We start from the raw sequence: 17,875 nt of genomic DNA, 5'->3' as shown, positions 1-17,875 counted from the left end.
AGAGGAGTTTCTGTTACTAAGCAACCAGCTGCAGAGGAGACCATCTACTTCCTGTTTACACCACGTGACCAGTGAACATGAATGGTCATGTGACGTGTTTTCAGGTCTGTCGGTGTGGGCGGAGCTAAAATGCTTTAAAATTCTAAATGTCAAGGTGTCAATGTTTTGAGTTGATGTCGAACAGGAAGTGACATGAACAGACGCAGATAATTTGTTGACCCCAAACACGTCTCATGTGAAACACGGAGGAGCGAGTGTGGCGCCGTGTTGAGGTCGATCCATCATTGGTTATTGGAGCGATTTGTTTTCTCACAAATTCATGATTTTAATCTTTGAGAGTTTTACTCGACAGAAGATTTATTCTTTTCTTTCTGTTTTGGAATGAAACTCTGCAGCTCTGTGCCGACTGGTGACACCGAGTCTCCGCCTGTAAACACCTGACGTCTCTGTTCCAGGTGCCAAACAAACATGACGTCTTTCATTCAGAAACAACTCGGTGGTGACGACGCTTCATTTGAAACCTGTTTGAATTTTATATTAATTGTTAAAATCCTGAAGCTTTGCTCTTTTATTTCTTTTACTTCAGTTGCTTCATGTATTTATTATGACGTAAAAACGCCAAATCGAACCCGAGAGATGATGAGCTGCTTCCTGCTAAACAGACAGCTAGCTGTTGTTGCTAATGCTAATTAGCTTTTCTTTACATCTTGTGTTTTGTGTCATTATTTGGATCAGTTATTCTTTTTTTTACGTGTTTAGCGACGTGTCTGATACAGATCGATTATTTTTTTAAGGTTTTTCTCTGCTTTACTTGAAAGTGATGTTTTTTTCTTTCTGGGTTTCTGTCGCTTGTTGTGAGATCACATGACTTCACCTGCCGTCATTGTAAAACCTTTTGAATTTTACCAAATTATCTGAAGCTGTTTTCTGGAAACTTCCTTAACATGAACGGTGTAAAAAGGGTAAACAGATGTTTGTACAGTGTTTAGTTTTAAAATTTAAATCTATTTATTGACCTGGTGAATTAAGGGAAACTTTAACTGTAAAGTGAAAGTCTGTGAATAGTTTTCTGATGTTTGAGCCGAGAGAACAAACTTTTTCCGTGAAGACACAGACTTTAAATCAGCTTTGCTCATGAATCATGGTGAAAATGAACAAACTGTTTTTGAAATTTCTTTTCTGAAGCTCAACACCTCAGACGACCGATTCTTTTAAAACAGGTTTTGACCAATGCTACGACTTTTAGGTACATTTCTAAAACATCTGAACAATTGAAAACAGTCGTCAGTCAGAGTGAGTCCATGTGAGGAGACAGCAGGACAATGTGTGGAAGCTTCCCAGTGAGCGAGTGGACGTGTTGATGAGGTTTCTAACACGTGACGGACGTGAAACTGGAAGAACACAAACATCTCAGGATGAAGAAGAGGAGCCGTACACGTAGAAGACGAAGACGTCCACTTGGAAACACGAGGAGGTTCCAGATGTTTTGGTGATGAGGGCCGACGCCGGTGTGGATGAGCTGTAAACAACAACACTGATCTTTCCACAGCAGAGTTTATACGTCATGTCCGGCCTCCTGCTGCTCTACAGGCTCCGCCCCTGCCACTCTACAGGCTCCGCCCCTCGCCTGATGTTCCCACATGTTCCTGTTTGAACGAGTCGGACCCGACAACCTGCTGCTGCTGCTTCACAAACACTAACTACACAACATGATATTTTAAACAGTTCCTGTGTGAATGAGTTGTTCTGAGTCTTTTCTTCTCTGATGCTCAGTGAAAGGGTTAGGGTTAAATGACATCAGAGTCTGTTTCTCGTTCCTCGGCTCCTGAACTTCTCAGTTCATCAAAATATAATAGTTTATGTTCTAAACTTTCGTTAATTTCAGTTTTGATTCTCGACAAACAGAAATCAGACTCCCATCATTTATTCTTCATCTCATTTACCATTCAACACTCTGATGATAAAACCGTTACCATGGAAACCAGACGTGACGTTGGCAGCTGATTTTATTTTGTCTTTAGTGGCCAAAGGCTGAAGTGTAAATAAATGTGTTATTGTTGATGTGTACAGTGACACTACAGAGAAAATATAGAAACTAATCTGTACATAAACTGTGGTTTCTTTTTCCATGTTTTTATTTTGACAGATTTATCAGTAACAACAATAAAGAAATATGTTGTGTATCAGTGTTTGTGTTGTTTTAACTCAACTTTATTTTTCTTCACAAAGTGAACACAACGGCACGTTGCACACTCACAATTCATTCATTAACTTTTATAAAATGTTTGTTGAAAAAATATATAAAACATTTTATGAAAATAAAAACACCAGAAGAAATAAAATATAAAAAAACTGAGCCTGAGTTTTAATTTCATCTGTTCAGTTAAATCACATTACCACGTTTACTTGTAGTTACTGTAACTCGGATATCTGAGAAAAAACTAAATAAATCATAAGATAGTAATGATTAACAACAATGATACATTTCAAAATAAAGTTAAAATATGTGACTGTTTTATTAGCTGCAGTTCTCCTGAGTGTCCGTTAGGGGCGCTGTGGTTCCTTCAGTCAGCTGATTCTGCTGAGCGGCAGCAGCAGAAGAAGCAGCCGTTAGCACTTAGCTAGCTACTGTAAACAAAGCTCGTCCACAAACACCTGAGATCAAAGCGAGAAGAGATGAAGAGAAATAAACTTGAACTGAAGTGAGTTCAAACTTTAACCAGCAGTTTAATCTGTAGTTAGCGGGTTAGTTAGCTAGTTAACCAACTAACTACCACAACAAGCTAAAGTTATCGTTGACCGTCTTCGATGTTTAAACTCATTTATTCTTTGTTTTAAACTTTTATTTCAAACTCTGAGGTGATTTACTTTAAATGTTGTATTCCTTTGATCTTTGGAAACCAGCGGAATTCACGCGAACTCTGCTAGCATTAGCTTAGCTCCAGCGCAAAACCCTCCGATCTGAGCGGGGCTCTGGTTCGTCTGTGTCCGGGTGTCGGTGCAGCTCCGCCGGTCAGTCATGAGCCGGACTGCGGCCTGACGGGACCATAATGGCCGCAGAGCTGTTCCCCGGGAAGAAGCTGCTCCCTCCGGCCTCCGTCAGCCACCTCCAGCGGCAGAACGAGACCAACAACAACCTCCACCCCGGAGCTCCGAGCTGCTGCACCTGGCAGGGCCTGTACCCGACCGTCCGGGAGAGGTGAGCCCGCACACAGCCTCCATCACCTCTACATCCATCACTACACCACCAACCGCTTCACCTCCTCCTCCACCCTTAACCTCCACCTCCACATCCATCACCTCTACATCCATCACTACACCACCAACCGCTTCACCTCCTCCTCCACATCCAACACTACACCACCAACCGCTTCACCTTCTCCTCCACCTCCACCTCCATCACTACACCACCAACCGCTTCACCTCCACATCCATCACTACACCACCAACCGCTTCACCTCCACATCCATCACTACACCACCAACCGCTTCACCTCCTCCTCCACCCTTAACCTCCACCTCCACATCCATCACCTCCACCTCCATCACTACACCACCAACCGCTTCACCTCCACATCCATCACTACACCACCAACCGCTTCACCTCCTCCTCCACATCCAACACTACACCACCAACCGCTTCACCTTCTCCTCCACCTCCACCTCCATCACTACACCACCAACCGCTTCACCTCCACATCCATCACTACACCACCAACCGCTCCACCTCCACCTCCAACACTACACCACCAACCGCTTCACCTCCACATCCATCACTACACCACCAACCGCTTCACCTCCTCCTCCACCTCCATCACTACACCACCAACCGCTTCACCTCCACCTCCACCTCCATCACTACACCACCAACCGCTTCACCTCCACCTCCACCTCCAACACTACACCACCAACCACTTCACCTCCTCCTCCACCTCCAACACTACACCACCAACCGCTTCACCTCCACATCCATCACTACACCACCAACCGCTTCACCTCCTCCTCCACCCTTCACCTCCATCACTACACCACCAACCGCTTCACCTCCACCTCCACCTCCAACACTACACCACCAACCGCTTCACCTCCTCCTCCACCTCCACCTCCATCACTACACCACCAACCGCCTCACCTCCACCTCCACCTCCAACACTACACCACCAACCACTTCACCTCCTCCTCCACCTCCACCTCCAACACTACACCACCAACCGCTTCACCTCCACATCCATCACTACACCACCAACCGCTTCACCTCCTCCTCCACATCCATCACTACACCACCAACCGCTTCACCTCCTCCTCCTCCACCTCCACCTCCACCTCCATCACTACACCACCAACCGCTTCACCTCCTCCTCCACATCCAACACTACACCACCAACCTCTTCACCTTCACCTCCTCCATCACCTCTACATCCAACACTACACCACCAACCGCTTCACCTCCTCCTCCACCTCCACCTCCATCACTACACCACCAACCGCCTCACCTCCTCCTCCACATCCAACACTACACCACCAACCGCTTCACCTCCTCCTCCTCCACCTCCACCTCCATCACTACACCACCAACCGCTTCACCTCCTCCTCCTCCACATCCAACACTACACCACCAACCTCTTCACCTTCACCTCCTCCATCACCTCTACATCCAACACTACACCACCAACCGCTTCACCTCCTCCTCCACCTCCACCTCCATCACTACACCACCAACCTCTTCACCTCCTCCTCCTCCACCTCCACATCCATCACTACACCACCAACCTCTTCACCTCCACCTCCACATCCATCCTCCCATCACTACACCACCAACCTCTTCACCTTCACCTCCTCCATCACCTCTACATCCACCACTACACCACCAACTGCTTCACCTCCTCCTCCACCTCCACCTCCATCACTACACCACCAACCGCTTCACCTCCTCCTCCACATCCAACACTACACCACCAACCGCTTCACCTCCTCCTCCTCCACCTCCACCTCCATCACTACACCACCAACCGCTTCACCTCCTCCTCCTCCACATCCAACACTACACCACCAACCTCTTCACCTTCACCTCCTCCATCACCTCTACATCCAACACTACACCACCAACCGCTTCACCTCCTCCTCCACCTCCACATCCATCACTACACCACCAACCTCTTCACCTCCTCCTCCTCCACCTCCACATCCATCACTACACCACCAACCTCTTCACCTCCACCTCCACATCCATCACTACACCACCAACCTCTTCACCTTCACCTCCTCCATCACCTCCACATCCATCACTACACCACCAACCTCTTCACCTCCTCCTCCTCCACCTCCACATCCATCACTACACCACCAACCTCTTCACCTCCACCTCCACATCCATCACTACACCACCAACCTCTTCACCTCCACCTCCACATCCATCACTACACCACCAACCTCTTCACCTTCTCCTCCACCCTTAACCTCCTCCATTTCCTCCACCTTCCCCCCCACCTCTACATCCACCTCCTCCACATGATGATGAGGGACACAGGTCTGATGATATCGTCTAAATGTGAATGATCAGTTTCTTGACTCCGTCCATGATGGAGCTGCAGCTACGTCCCCACATCTTGTTCTTGTTCTACATGGAACACTAACATCCTGGTGAATCCTGTGTCTCTGTAGAAATTCAGTCATGTTCAACAATGAGATGATGGCAGACGTTCACTTCGTGGTCGGGCCGCCCGGTGGGACGCAGCGAGTCCCGGGACACAAGGTACAAAAGAGACTTTCTATACAATATATAAGAGACATCTTTATGAGAAAATGTCTTTTTATAATGTTTTCTCAGATTTATCAGTAAAGAAAAGTTACTTGTCTTCGTTCATATCCAGACTTTGAAGAGACTCGTTATTCGTGAGACGATATTTAAACGTTGATTTTAGAGGATTTCAACGATTTTTTTATTTTTCTGCAAATGTTCGACTTTATCATTTCAAAGAATTCGGGTAAAGTTTTGTGTAACTTTTAGAAAGTAACATTTTCTTTATTACTTTGAGGATTACACAGAATTAGTGTTTTTCGCAGCTGGGTGACATCAGAAGTTGAACCTGGGTCACGTGACGGCGTCCTCAAGTTTGAATCTGATATAAATCTCGTCCCTCTGCTCTGACAGTACGTCCTGGCGGTAGGCAGCTCTGTGTTCCACGCCATGTTCTACGGTGAACTGGCCGAGGATCAGGATGAGATCCGGATCCCGGACGTGGAGCCTCCGTCCTTCCTCGCCATGTTGAAGTACGTCGACCTGTTTATTTCACTTTCATAATGTCTTTAATCTAAATTTACAGAATCATCTCAGCTGTAACGAGAAGTGACGCAGCCTCTGTGTTTGACCTCCTCAGGTACATCTACTGTGACGAGATCGACCTATGCGCCGACACGGTGCTCGCCACTCTCTACGCTGCCAAAAAGTACATCGTGCCTCATCTGGCCCGGGCCTGCGTCAACTTCCTGGAGACGAGCCTGAGCGCTAAGAACGCCTGCGTGCTGCTGTCTCAGAGCTGCCTGTTCGAGGAGCCCGACCTGACGCAGCGCTGCTGGGAGGTGATCGACGCGCAGGCCGAGCTCGCTCTGCGCTCCGAAGGCTTCTGCGACATCGACACTCAGACACTGGAGAGCATCCTGCGGCGAGAAACGCTCAATGCCAAAGAGATGGTGGTGTTCGACGCGGCGCTGAACTGGGCTGAGGCCGAGTGCCAACGACAAGATCTCGCACCAACCATCGAGAACAAGCGTCTGGTGTTGGGGAAGGCCATCTACCTGATCCGCATTCCCACCATGGTGCTGGAGGACTTCGCCAACGGAGCCGCCCAGTCTGATGTGCTCACGCTCAACGAGACCAACGACATCTTCCTTTGGTTCACCGCCGCCAAGAAGCCTGAACTCTTGTTCTGCACCAAACCTCGTAAAGGCCTGTCGTCGCAGCGCTGTCACCGCTTCCAGTCCTGCGCCTACCGGAGCAACCAGTGGCGGTACCGAGGCCGCTGCGACAGCATCCAGTTCGCCGTGGACAAACGCGTTTTTATCGCTGGTTTTGGTTTGTACGGCTCCAGTTGCGGCTCGGCCGAGTACAGCGCCAAAATCGAGCTGAAGCGTCAGGGCGTGCCGATGGCCCAGAGGATCATCAAGTACTTCTCTGACGGCTCCAGCAGCACCTTCACAGTCTGGTTCGAGTACCCGGTGCAAATCGAGCCGGACACCTTCTATACCGCCAGCGTCGTGCTGGACGGCAACGAGCTCAGCTACTTCGGTCAGGAGGGCATGACAGAGGTGCAGTGTGGGAAAGTGACCTTCCAGTTCCAGTGCTCGTCGGACAGCACCAACGGCACCGGAGTGCAGGGGGGTCAGATCCCCGAGCTCATCTTCTACGCCTGAGCCCGAGGAGCGAGAACACTGCGGAGATTCCTGCTTCACTGCCACAATGACTTTTATTTTGAAGTTCTCAGGAAGCTGCTGAAGGGGGACTCCTGGTTTCACCACAGACACAAGACGAGTCTGATTGGTCACATTCCATCACAGTTGAAGTTTGAACCCTGTCTCTCAGAGAGGGGTCTTATGGGTAACCTGTGGTTGCAGAGTCTATATACACACACACACACACACACACACACACACACACACACACACACACACACACACACACACACACACACACACACACACCTCTTCACTGTAAAGGACCAGTCTGACATTTATTCTGTAAGTTTGCTGTCGTCAGTGAATCTTGACGAATGTTTGTTCAGATCAGAGACTGTAAATAAAGATGGACACCATGACGGATCCCGAGTGAAGCCAAAGTGATTGATCGCCCCCTGGTGTCTGGCTGCAGCATAGGTCATAGACGTCCTCCATGTTAGCAGAGGGGACATGGACCAAACTAAAAAATCAAAGTAGACGTTAAATAAATGTTTGTAAAGATGTTTCTGTCATTTCAGGTCGTTCTTCTCTCTCTGATGTTTGTTCATGTTTCTGATCAGTTTGGTTTGAATCAGTTATCAGACGTGATGATTGGTTGAGAGCATGTGAATGGGCGGGACCTTGAAACCACAACTGCAAATAACGTCATCACCACAAGATGGCAGCGTTTGTATCTGAGATATTTTAGCTTCAAATCTGGCAGAAGTGGAGACGAGTCGACTTTATTTATAGACACTGATCGTCTTTATTTACATTCTCAGTCATATGTTCAGTTTTGTCTCCAGGAATCATGTGACATGTAATGAACGAATCAGAGCTGCAGTTGGTAATGTTACCACGGTGATACGAGCTTTATAATAACATGACGCGCTGATCAACAAGAGTGTTTGATCTTTACACAACGTGAACTCCGGACGAGGATGTGACCACACACACTCGCACACACTCACACACACTCACACACACACACACATATACTCACATAAACACACGTTTGTGATTCAGCTGAAATATTTTCAGAGTTAATTTTTCTTGTTGCTGAAGGATTTTAAAAACTGAAACACTAAAATTTCGTCGTTTAATTTTTCTTCATGTTCTGTTTTAAAGCTGAATAATACGTTTTTATATTTGTACTGTGATGACTCATCACACTCGCTCTGGTTCTGCTTCCTGTCTTATGAAATCTGGTAATTTTACCCATAATTCACCTGAACATCGATCTGTTTACACATCAGCTCTTCAGAAATGATTCATTTTAAATGTCCTTTGTTTTTATGTTGTAATTAAACAGATATTACTCATCCTGTCTGTAATTTTAACTCCTGTGCTTTTATTTGTTCTTTGATTTGCTCTTTCCTTGTTTCCATTTGGGAGTCTTGGTTGAGTCCTGAAGCTCCGCCCATCTCTGTGAAAACTGAGGAAAAACTGTTCATGAGAAAATACTTTTTATTTTTTGTCTTTGTTTCCTGTCATTTGATTCCAACCTGAATGTGCAGCAAGTCGTGGCCTTATGAACGAAACATCTGGAAATAAAAGATTCATTTGATCCGTGTCACTTCTCTAAATCTCATGGACTCAAATTATTTGTGTGTATATATATATATATATATAAACGTACCTTTATTCATAAAGCACAAAAAGAGAGTTTATAAAATACTTTGACAGACGCTGAATTACACTGATCAGAACTATGAATAAAATAAATAAGAAAACAGCCTCGTGTAAAAACAGGAATTAAAATAAAAAATGGTATATAAACATAAGATAGATAAAAGACGACTTTACATAAAAGCTAATTTATACAAATAAAAGTAAGAAACTAAAATAATGTTAATCTGCTAATGATCAGATCACAAACTGATCATTACAAGATATTAATACTAAAACACAAAACCAGGAAGAAAAAAGAAAAGGAAGAAGTCTGATAAAGATGAAAATACATTTTAGAGTCTGATAAAAAATTATATAATGGAGAGTAAAGGTTCCCATCAGCTGCTCGGTGCCCTTTCAAAATAAAGCTCAGAACAGAGCTGGTCCGCCACAGTAGAAGAAGAAGGGGGCGGGGCGCGCTTCGCTCTGTTTGTCCCTCGTCGGTCTCCGTCCTCAGGGTTTGCGGAAGTGTGACTCAGACTCGCTGACGAACTGAGAGCGGAAATAAAACATGTTCAGATTAAAGACCCTCTCTGGTCACCTGTTTCCTCCCTCTGACCACAGGGCGGCGCTCTGCAGGTCAGACTGCGGGTCAGGAACCGGAGCTGCGTGCAACAAGGAACCGGAGGATGTGGTGGTTGTTCACGGACTGAGGAGCGCCATCTGCAGGGCGAAGAGAGGATCGTTCAAGGTAACAACTGTTTAACATGTGAAACATCTGTGAAACATCTGTAACTCTCCTGTAACTCTGTAACTCTACTGTAACTCTGTAACTCTACTGTAACTCTGTAACTCTCCTGTAACTCTGTAACTCTCCTGTAACTCTGTAACTCTGTAACTCTCCTGTAACTCTGTAACTCTCCTGTAACTCTGTAACTCTACTGTAACTCTGTAACTCTACTCTGTAACTCTCCTGTAACTCTGTAACTTCCTGTAACTCTGTAACTCTCCTGTAACTCTGTAACTCTACCCTGTAACTCTGTAACTCTGTAACTCTCCTGTAACTCTGTAACTCTACTGTAACTCTGTAACTCTCCTGTAACTCTGTAACTCTCCTGTAACTCTGTAACTCTCCTGCACTCTGTAACTCTGTAACTCTCCTGTAACTCTGTAACTCTGTAACTCTCCTGTAACTCTGTAACTCTCCTGTAACTCTCCTGTAACTCTGTAACTCTTCTGTAACTCTCCTGTAACTCTGTAACTCTCTGTAACTCTGTAACTCTCCTGTAACTCCTGTAACTCTGTAACTCTGTAACTCTCCTGTAACTCTGTAACTCGTAACCTCTTAACTCTCCTGTAACTCTGTAACTCTCCTGTAACTCTGTAACTCTAACTCTCCTGTAACTCTGTAACTCTCCTGTAACTCTGTAACTCTCCTGTAACTCTGTAACTCTCCGTAACTCTCCTGTAACTCTGTAACTCTGTAACTCTCCTGTAACTCTGTAACTCTGTAACTCTCCTGTAACTCTGTAACTCTCCTGTAACTCTGTAACTCTCCTGTAACTCTGTAACTCTCCTGTAACTCTGTAACTCTCCTGTAACTCTGTAATCTCCTGTAACCTCCTGTAACTCTGTAATCTCCTGTAACTCTGTAACTCTGTAACTCTCCTGTAACTCTGTAACTCTGTAATCTCCTGTAACTCTGTAACTCTCCTGTAAACTCTCCTGTATAACTCTGTAACTCTCCTGTAACTCTTCTGTAACCTCCTGTAACTCTACTGTAACTCTGTAACTCTCCTGTAACTCTCTAACTCTGTAACTCTCCTGTAACTCTGTAACTCTGTAACTCTCCTGTAACTCTCCTGTAACTCTGTAACTCTCCTGTAACTCTGTAACTCTGTAACTCTCCTGTAACTCTGTAACTCTGTAACTCTCCTGTAACTCTGTAACTCTCCTGTAACTCTGTAACTCTGTAACTCTGTAACTCTCCTGTAACTCTGTAACTCTAACTCTCCTGTAACTCTGTAACTCTAACTCTCCTGTAACTCTCCTGTAACTCTGTAACTCCTGTAACTCTCCTGTAACTCTGTAACTCTCCTGTAACTCTGTAACTCTCCTGTAACTCTGTAACTCTGTAACTCTCCTGTAACTCTGTAACTCTCCTGTAACTCTGTAACTCTCCTGTAACTCTGTAACTCTCCTGTAACTCTGTAACTCTGTAATCTCCCCTGTAACTCTCCTGTAACTCTGTAACTCTCCTGTAACTCTCTCTGTAACTCTGTAACTCTCCTGTAACTCTGTAACTCTCCTGTAACTCCCCCTGTAATTCTGTAACTCTCCTGTAACTCTCCTGTAACTCCCTGTAACTCTGTAACTCTCCTGTAACTCTGTAACTCTCCTGTAACTCTGTAACTCTGTAACTCTGTAACTCTCCTGTAACCTCTGTAACTCTGTAACTCTCCTGTAACTCTCTAATCTCCCTGTAACCTCTGTAACTCTGTAACTCTGTAACTCTCCTGTAACTCTGTAACTCTCCTGTAACTCTCCTGTAACCTCTGTAACTCTGTAACTCTCCTGTAACTCTGTAACTCTGTAGTCTCCTGTAACTCTGTAACTCTGTAACTCTCCTGTAACTCTCCTGTAACTCTGTAACTCTCCTGTAACTCTGTAACTCTCCTGTAACTCTGTAACTCTCCTGTAACTCTGTAACTCTCCTGTAACTCTCCTGTAACTCTGTAACTCTGTAACTCTCCTGTAACTCTGTAACTCTGTAACTCTCCTGTAACTCTGTAACTCTGTAACTCTCCTGTAACTCTGTAACTCTCCTGTAACTCTGTAACTCTGTAACTCTCCTGTAACTCTGTAACTCTCCTGTAACTCTCCTGTAACTCTCCTGTAACTCTGTAACTCTGTAACTCTCCTGTAACTCTGTAACTCTGTAACTCTCCTGTAACTCTCCTGTAACTCTGTAACTCTCCTGTAACTCTGTAACTCTCCTGTAACTCTCCTGTAACTCTGTAACTCTCCTGTAACTCTGTAACTCATGTAACTCTCCTGTAACTCTGTAACTCTCCTGTAACTCTCCTGTAACTCTGTAACTCTGTAACTCTGTAACTCTGTAACTCTCTGTAACTCTCCTGTAACTCTCCTGTAACTCTGTAACTCTCCTGTAACTCTCCTGTAACTCTGTAACTCTGTAACTCTGTAACTCTCCTGTAACTCTCCTGTAACTCTTCTGTAACTCTCCTGTAACTCCTTAACTCTCCTGTAACTCTGTAACTCTCCTGTAACTCTGTAACTCTGTAACTCTCCTGTAACTCTGTAACTCTCCTGTAACTCTGTAACTCTCCTGTAACTCTGTAACTCTCCTGTTACCCTCCTGTAACTCTCCTGTAACTCTGTAACTCTCCTGTAACTCTTGTAACTCTGTAACTCTCCTGTAACTCTGTAACTCTGTAACTCTCCTGTAACTCTCCTGTAACTCTCCTGTAACTCTGTAACTCTCCTGTAACTCTCCTGTAACTCTGTAACTCTCCTGTAACTCTCCTAAATCTGTAACTCTCCTGTAACTCTGTAACTCTGTAACTCTCCTGTAACTCTCTAACTTAACTCTCCTGTAACTCTGTAACTTGTAACTCTCCTGTAACTCTCCTGTATCTGAACTCTCCTGTAACTCTGTAACTCTAACTCTCCTGTAACTCTGTAACTCTAACTCTCCTGTAACTCTGTAACTCTCCTGTAACTCTGTAACTCTGTAACTCTGTAACTCTCCTGTAACTCTCCTGTAACTCTGTAACTCTGTAACTCTCCTGTAACTCTCCTGTAACTCTGTAACTCTCCTGTAACTCTGTAACTCTAACTCTCCTGTAACTCTGTAACTCTAACCTCTAACTTAACTCTGTAACTCTCCTGTAACTCTGTAACTCCTGTAACTCTGTAACTCTGTAACTCTCCTGTAACTCTCCTGTAACTCTGTAACTCTCCTGTAACTCTGTAACTCTAACTCTCCTGTAACTCTCCTGTAACTCTGTAACTCTCCTGTAACTCTGTAACTCTAACTCTCCTGTAACTCTGTAACTCTAACTCTCCTGTAACTCTGTAACTCTACTGTAACTCTCCTGTAACTCTGTAACTCTAACTCTCCTGTAACTCTCCTGTAACTCTGTAACTCTGTAACTCTCCTGTAACTCTGTAACTCTGTAACTTCCTGTAACTCTGAAACTCTAACTCTCCTGTAACTCTGTAATTTAACTCTCCTGTAACTCTGTAACTCTGTAACTCTGTAACTCTCCTGTAACTCTCCTGTAACTCTGTAACTCGTAACTCTCCTGTAACTCTCCTGTAACTCTGTAACTCTGTAACTCTCCTGTAACTCTCCTGTAACTCTGTAACTCTCCTGTAACTCTGTAACTCTGTAACTCTCCTGTAACTCTCCTGTAACTCTGTAACTCTCCTGTAACTCTGTAATTCTGTAACTCTCCTGTAACTCTCCTGTAACTCTGTAACTCTCCTGTAACTCTGTAACTCTCCTGTGTTTCAGGACACCACTCCTGACGAGCTACTGAGCGCGGTCATGAAAGCTGTTTTGACAGATGTTGGCCTGTCACCCAATCAGCTGGGGGACATCTGTGTAGGTGAGTTATCTATTCTTTCATCATCCTTTCATCATCCTTTCATCATCCTTTCATCGTTCTTCCTGACACATGTCGTGTTGTTCACCAGGTAATGTGTTGCAGCCTGGAGCCGGAGCTCTGATGGTCAGAGTGGCTCATTTTCTCAGGTCAGACTATACAGACCCAGTATAGATATACTGTCTTTTTATATATATATATGTAGTGTGTGTATTTATACAGCATGTATAATCTCTATTTGTCGTCCCCTCAGTGGGTTTCCAGAGACAGTTCCCGTCTACACCGTTAACAGACAGTGTTCCTCTGGACTTCAGGCTCTTTTTAATGTAGCAGGTAAAGAAACTGCAGCTTCATTTAAAGCGACTGAAGGTGAGAACACAGCTGCTGTTTATTTACCCAGAATGCTGTGTTTCTCACTGTGTTTGTGCAGGAGCCATCAGAAGTGGATCCATTGATCTGGGCCTCGCCTGCGGGTATGTTTCATGTGTTGTTCCTATCACAATTAAACATGTATGTTCTTGGACTTAATAAAACATGGAGACACTGATGTCAGTGATGAGAAGATCATCCAGGATAATACATCAATTCTTTAAGAAAGCATTCACCACACAATCCTCAAGTTGTTAGCCACCCTAGAGGAACCTAAAGTCCATTCAAGGCCTCTAGAACCCTCCTGAAGGACTGAAGGACCCGTTTCAGTAGCATTCTTAGCCATAAACCACCTATTGAACCTCCTCAAAGACTAAGAGGTAACTGCAGGACCTGTAGAACCTTCTCTAGATTCTCTGATGTGGTGAATCCAATGGAAGCAGATGGAAGGTGTGACATGTTCTCTGTGTTCCAGTGTGGAGAGCATGTCTCTGCGTACGATGGGGAACCCTGGAGATCTGAGCTCCAGGCTGATGGACAACGACAAGGCCAGAGACTGCATCATGCCCATGGGGTGAGACGACTGCAGGTCACATGATCCACAGCTAGAACAAGGAACTCAGGATATTTGTTGGACCCTAAAACACTTTAAGACGCTCAGTGTCTTTCTTCATGTTCTCACGTCAGCGGACGAACTCCGTCCCTTCCGTCTGTGACTCTGGTGCGTTTCATGTTTTTTGCAGCATCACGTCAGAGAACGTTGCAGAGAGATTTGGAATCTCGCGAGAAAAACAGGACGCCTTCGCTCTGAGCTCCCATCAAAAGTAAACGAGTCATTTTCTTTTCTCACTGAGTTTATTTGCTGATTTGTGTTGAGCTGCTTTGATCTGTGTGTTGAAATAGACGTATACAGATATTAATACCTGAATTAGTGTCGTGCAGCTTTATCACGAGCACAAAAATAACATTCATCAGTCGCTGGGTCACAGGTCCTTTCTAGCCATGCTCAAAATATTACATAAGCAAAAAATTGTATGTAAAAACAAAATAAATAAAATAAAACTAAAGTATTAAAATAAAAGATAAAAAATATACATCGGAAATATAAATTATAAACTAAAATAAAGTCTCTTGCTGATTTATGGTTGGGGTGATAGAGGTCTTTGATGATCTGGTCAGTCTTCTTCCTCCCCGCTGGGTGTAGAGGTCCTCCATGGATGGTAGCTCCGTCCTGGTGATGTGCTGGGCAGACTGCACCACCCTCTGTAAAGCCTTACGGTTGAGGGCGGTGCAGCTGCCGTACCAGGCGGTGATGCAGCCAGTCAGGATGCTCTCTACGGTGCACCTGTATCCTGGAGTCCATGTTGAGCCTCCGCAGCGGTCATCAGCGAACGTAATGATGGTGTTGGAGCTGTGGGCGGCCACGCAGTGATGCGTGAACAGGGAGGACCGGAGAGCACGCAGCCCTGGGGGGCACCGGGGTTTAGAGTCAGGGTGAATGGTTTTGTATTTATAAAGCGCTTTTCTAGTCTTGATGACTCAAAGCTCTTTACAGTTTTACATTCACACACACATTCATACAGTGCATCTATTAGCAGCACTTTGTTGTTCTATGAGAGTCAGGGTGGACCGCCCGTGGTCTGCCCGTCAGGAAGTTCAGGATCCAATCACAGAGGGCGATGTTGAGCCCCAGGTCTCTGAGCTTGGTGACGAGCTTCAGGGGCACGATGGTGTTGAACTCTGAACTAGGTCCTCAGTAACAGAGCGTGTTCTCCACAGAGCGGCCCGGGCTCAGAACATGAACCTGTTCCACCACGAGATCGTTCCCGTCACCACCAGGTTGTTGGACAACGCAGGTGAAGAGCACGAGGTGACGGTTCTTAAAGATGACGGCATCAGACCTGGAACGACTCTGGCAGGACTGAGTAAACTGCGACCGGCCTTCAAACCGGATGGCAGCACTACGGCAGGTGAGTCAGTGTCGTCATGACAACAGGTGAGTAGGTTACCTGTGTCTCTGAGCGGCAACAAACTCTTCACTCACACACACATCGTGTCAGGTAACTCCAGCCAGATGAGTGATGGAGCCGCAGCCGTGCTGATTGGCCGCAGGTCTGCAGTGGAGGCTCTGGGTCTGCCGGTGCTCGGGGTCCTGAGGGCGAGCGCCGTGGTCGGGGTCCCGCCTGATGTCATGGGCATCGGACCTGCGGCTGCCATCCCTGCAGCTCTGGAGCAAGCTAGTGAGTGTGTGTGTGTGTGTGTGTGTGTGTGTGTGTGTGTGTGTGTGTGTGTGTGTGTGTGTGTGTGTGTGTGTGTGTGTGTGTGTGTGTGTGTGTGTGTGTGTGTGTGTGTGTGTGTGTGTGTGTGTGTGTGTGTCTTGACTCTGTCGTTGTGTGTCTCAGAACTGACGCTGGACGATATCGACGTGTTTGAAATCAACGAGGCGTTTTCCAGTCAGGTGAGTTCCAGTCAACGATTTTATAAACAGATGAAGAACTTTCGGTCTCTTTTGTTACAGATGATTTTAAAATGACATTTGTCCATAATAGAAACTTAACGAAGGAGAAACCAAGGAATTGTTAAGATTCACAAGGAGTTTTGACAAAGATCAGTAGAGACGCGTTTCTGGGACTGAGCAGGTTTTCTCTGTAGCAAGTGAAAAGTAAAGGTGTGGTCGGAGGACGGAGACGTTGTGTCTCAGTGTTCTCTGGTTGTCTTCAGGCGGTTTACTGTGTGGAGAAGTTGGGGATCCCGCCAGAGAAGGTGAATCCTAACGGCGGCGCCATCGCTCTGGGTCACCCTCTGGGCTGCACCGGAGCTCGACAGGTGGTGACGCTGCTCAACGAGCTGAGACGCAGAGGGAAGAGGTTTGTTCCACAGCTGAAACAAAGACGTGATCCCAACCTAAACCTGTTGATCTGTGTTTGAGACCCGCCTGCTGTTGTGACCGCAGGGCGTACGGCGTCGTGTCCATGTGCATCGGGACCGGGATGGGAGCAGCGGCTGTCTTCGAATACCCCGGACCATAGGAGCACGCCTGCAGTGGTTATCACCGTCTAATTAACAACCAATCAGGTGTGATCAGGGACCGAGACCTGCAGATAATCGATAAATCCATCAACAGGAAACAAATCCACATAATCTGATGTTTGAGTCGAGAACAAACTGCGTCGTTCGGAAGTTTTGCTGCTTTTGTGTCGGAAACAATATTTTTCACTATTTTCTGAATTTCTACGGTTGAAACGTGATTTTTTTTTCCAGTGTTTCTTTTTAAGTTCTTTGAAGTTAAAAACCACTGAAGCTCAGTTTACACCAGACGAGCTGACCAATCAGAGACTTTGTCAGGGGGGTCTTAAAGAGACAGCAGCTAAAACCAAGTGTTTGAGACAGAGGCTGAAAAGAGGAGCTGCAGCGATGGACAGTCGGAGGAAAGTGATGCTGAACATTAGAGCATGAAAACATTTTAGTCATAACATTAATTAAAATGAACAATGTTTCTCCTTTAAATTGTACAACTTTATTAACAGATACAATTACTGTTTTCTAACAGACTGTAATAAAGAGTTTATTCTGGATCTTCTCCTGCAGCCTCCTAGTAAAATGTGTGTAACATGTCAGAGTGAGTCCATGTGAGGACACAGCAGGACAATGTGTGGAAGCTTCCCAGTGAGCGAGTGGACGTGTTGATGAGGTTTCTAACACGTGACGGACGTGAAGCTGGAAGAACACAAACATCTCAGGATGAAGAAGAGGAGCCGTACACGTAGAAGACGAAGACGTCAACTTGGAAACACGAGGAGGTTCCAGATCTTTTGGTGATGAGGGCCGACGCCG

At 45.7% G+C, this 17,875-nt stretch overlaps 2 protein-coding genes across 3 annotated transcripts; both read left to right on the top strand.

The window, feature by feature from the left end:
• Positions 1-2,558: 2,558 nt before the first annotated feature.
• LOC118119270 (BTB/POZ domain-containing protein 3) lies at positions 2,559-7,907 on the top strand. 2 transcript variants are annotated; one of them, XM_035173087.2, is made up of 5 exons: positions 2,559-2,702; positions 2,905-3,199; positions 5,661-5,751; positions 6,151-6,269; positions 6,377-7,907. In XM_035173087.2, exons 2-5 carry the CDS (start codon positions 3,051-3,053, stop codon positions 7,407-7,409), a joined length of 1,392 nt encoding a protein of 463 aa, XP_035028978.1. In that variant the 5' UTR covers positions 2,559-2,702; positions 2,905-3,050; the 3' UTR covers positions 7,410-7,907. The 2 variants fall into 2 exon arrangements, with proteins under 2 accessions (XP_035028978.1, XP_035028988.1); XM_035173097.2 differs by having other exon boundaries at positions 2,561-3,199.
• A 1,619-nt stretch (positions 7,908-9,526) lies between these two features.
• acaa1 (acetyl-CoA acyltransferase 1) lies at positions 9,527-17,621 on the top strand. The gene is made up of 12 exons (XM_035173110.2): positions 9,527-9,792; positions 13,582-13,675; positions 13,764-13,821; positions 13,926-14,005; positions 14,103-14,145; positions 14,517-14,615; positions 14,785-14,865; positions 15,821-16,011; positions 16,102-16,281; positions 16,444-16,499; positions 16,763-16,908; positions 16,995-17,621. Exons 1-12 carry the CDS (start codon positions 9,613-9,615, stop codon positions 17,068-17,070), a joined length of 1,284 nt encoding a protein of 427 aa, XP_035029001.2. The 5' UTR covers positions 9,527-9,612; the 3' UTR covers positions 17,071-17,621.
• Positions 17,622-17,875: the final 254 nt, after the last annotated feature.

This window comes from Hippoglossus stenolepis, chromosome 2 (assembly GCF_022539355.2).
Source record: "Hippoglossus stenolepis isolate QCI-W04-F060 chromosome 2, HSTE1.2, whole genome shotgun sequence".
NCBI classification, from domain to species: Eukaryota; Metazoa; Chordata; class Actinopteri; order Pleuronectiformes; family Pleuronectidae; genus Hippoglossus; species Hippoglossus stenolepis.
The sequence above is the reverse complement of the archived record's forward strand: the minus strand, read 5'-3'. Positions and strand labels throughout refer to the sequence as shown.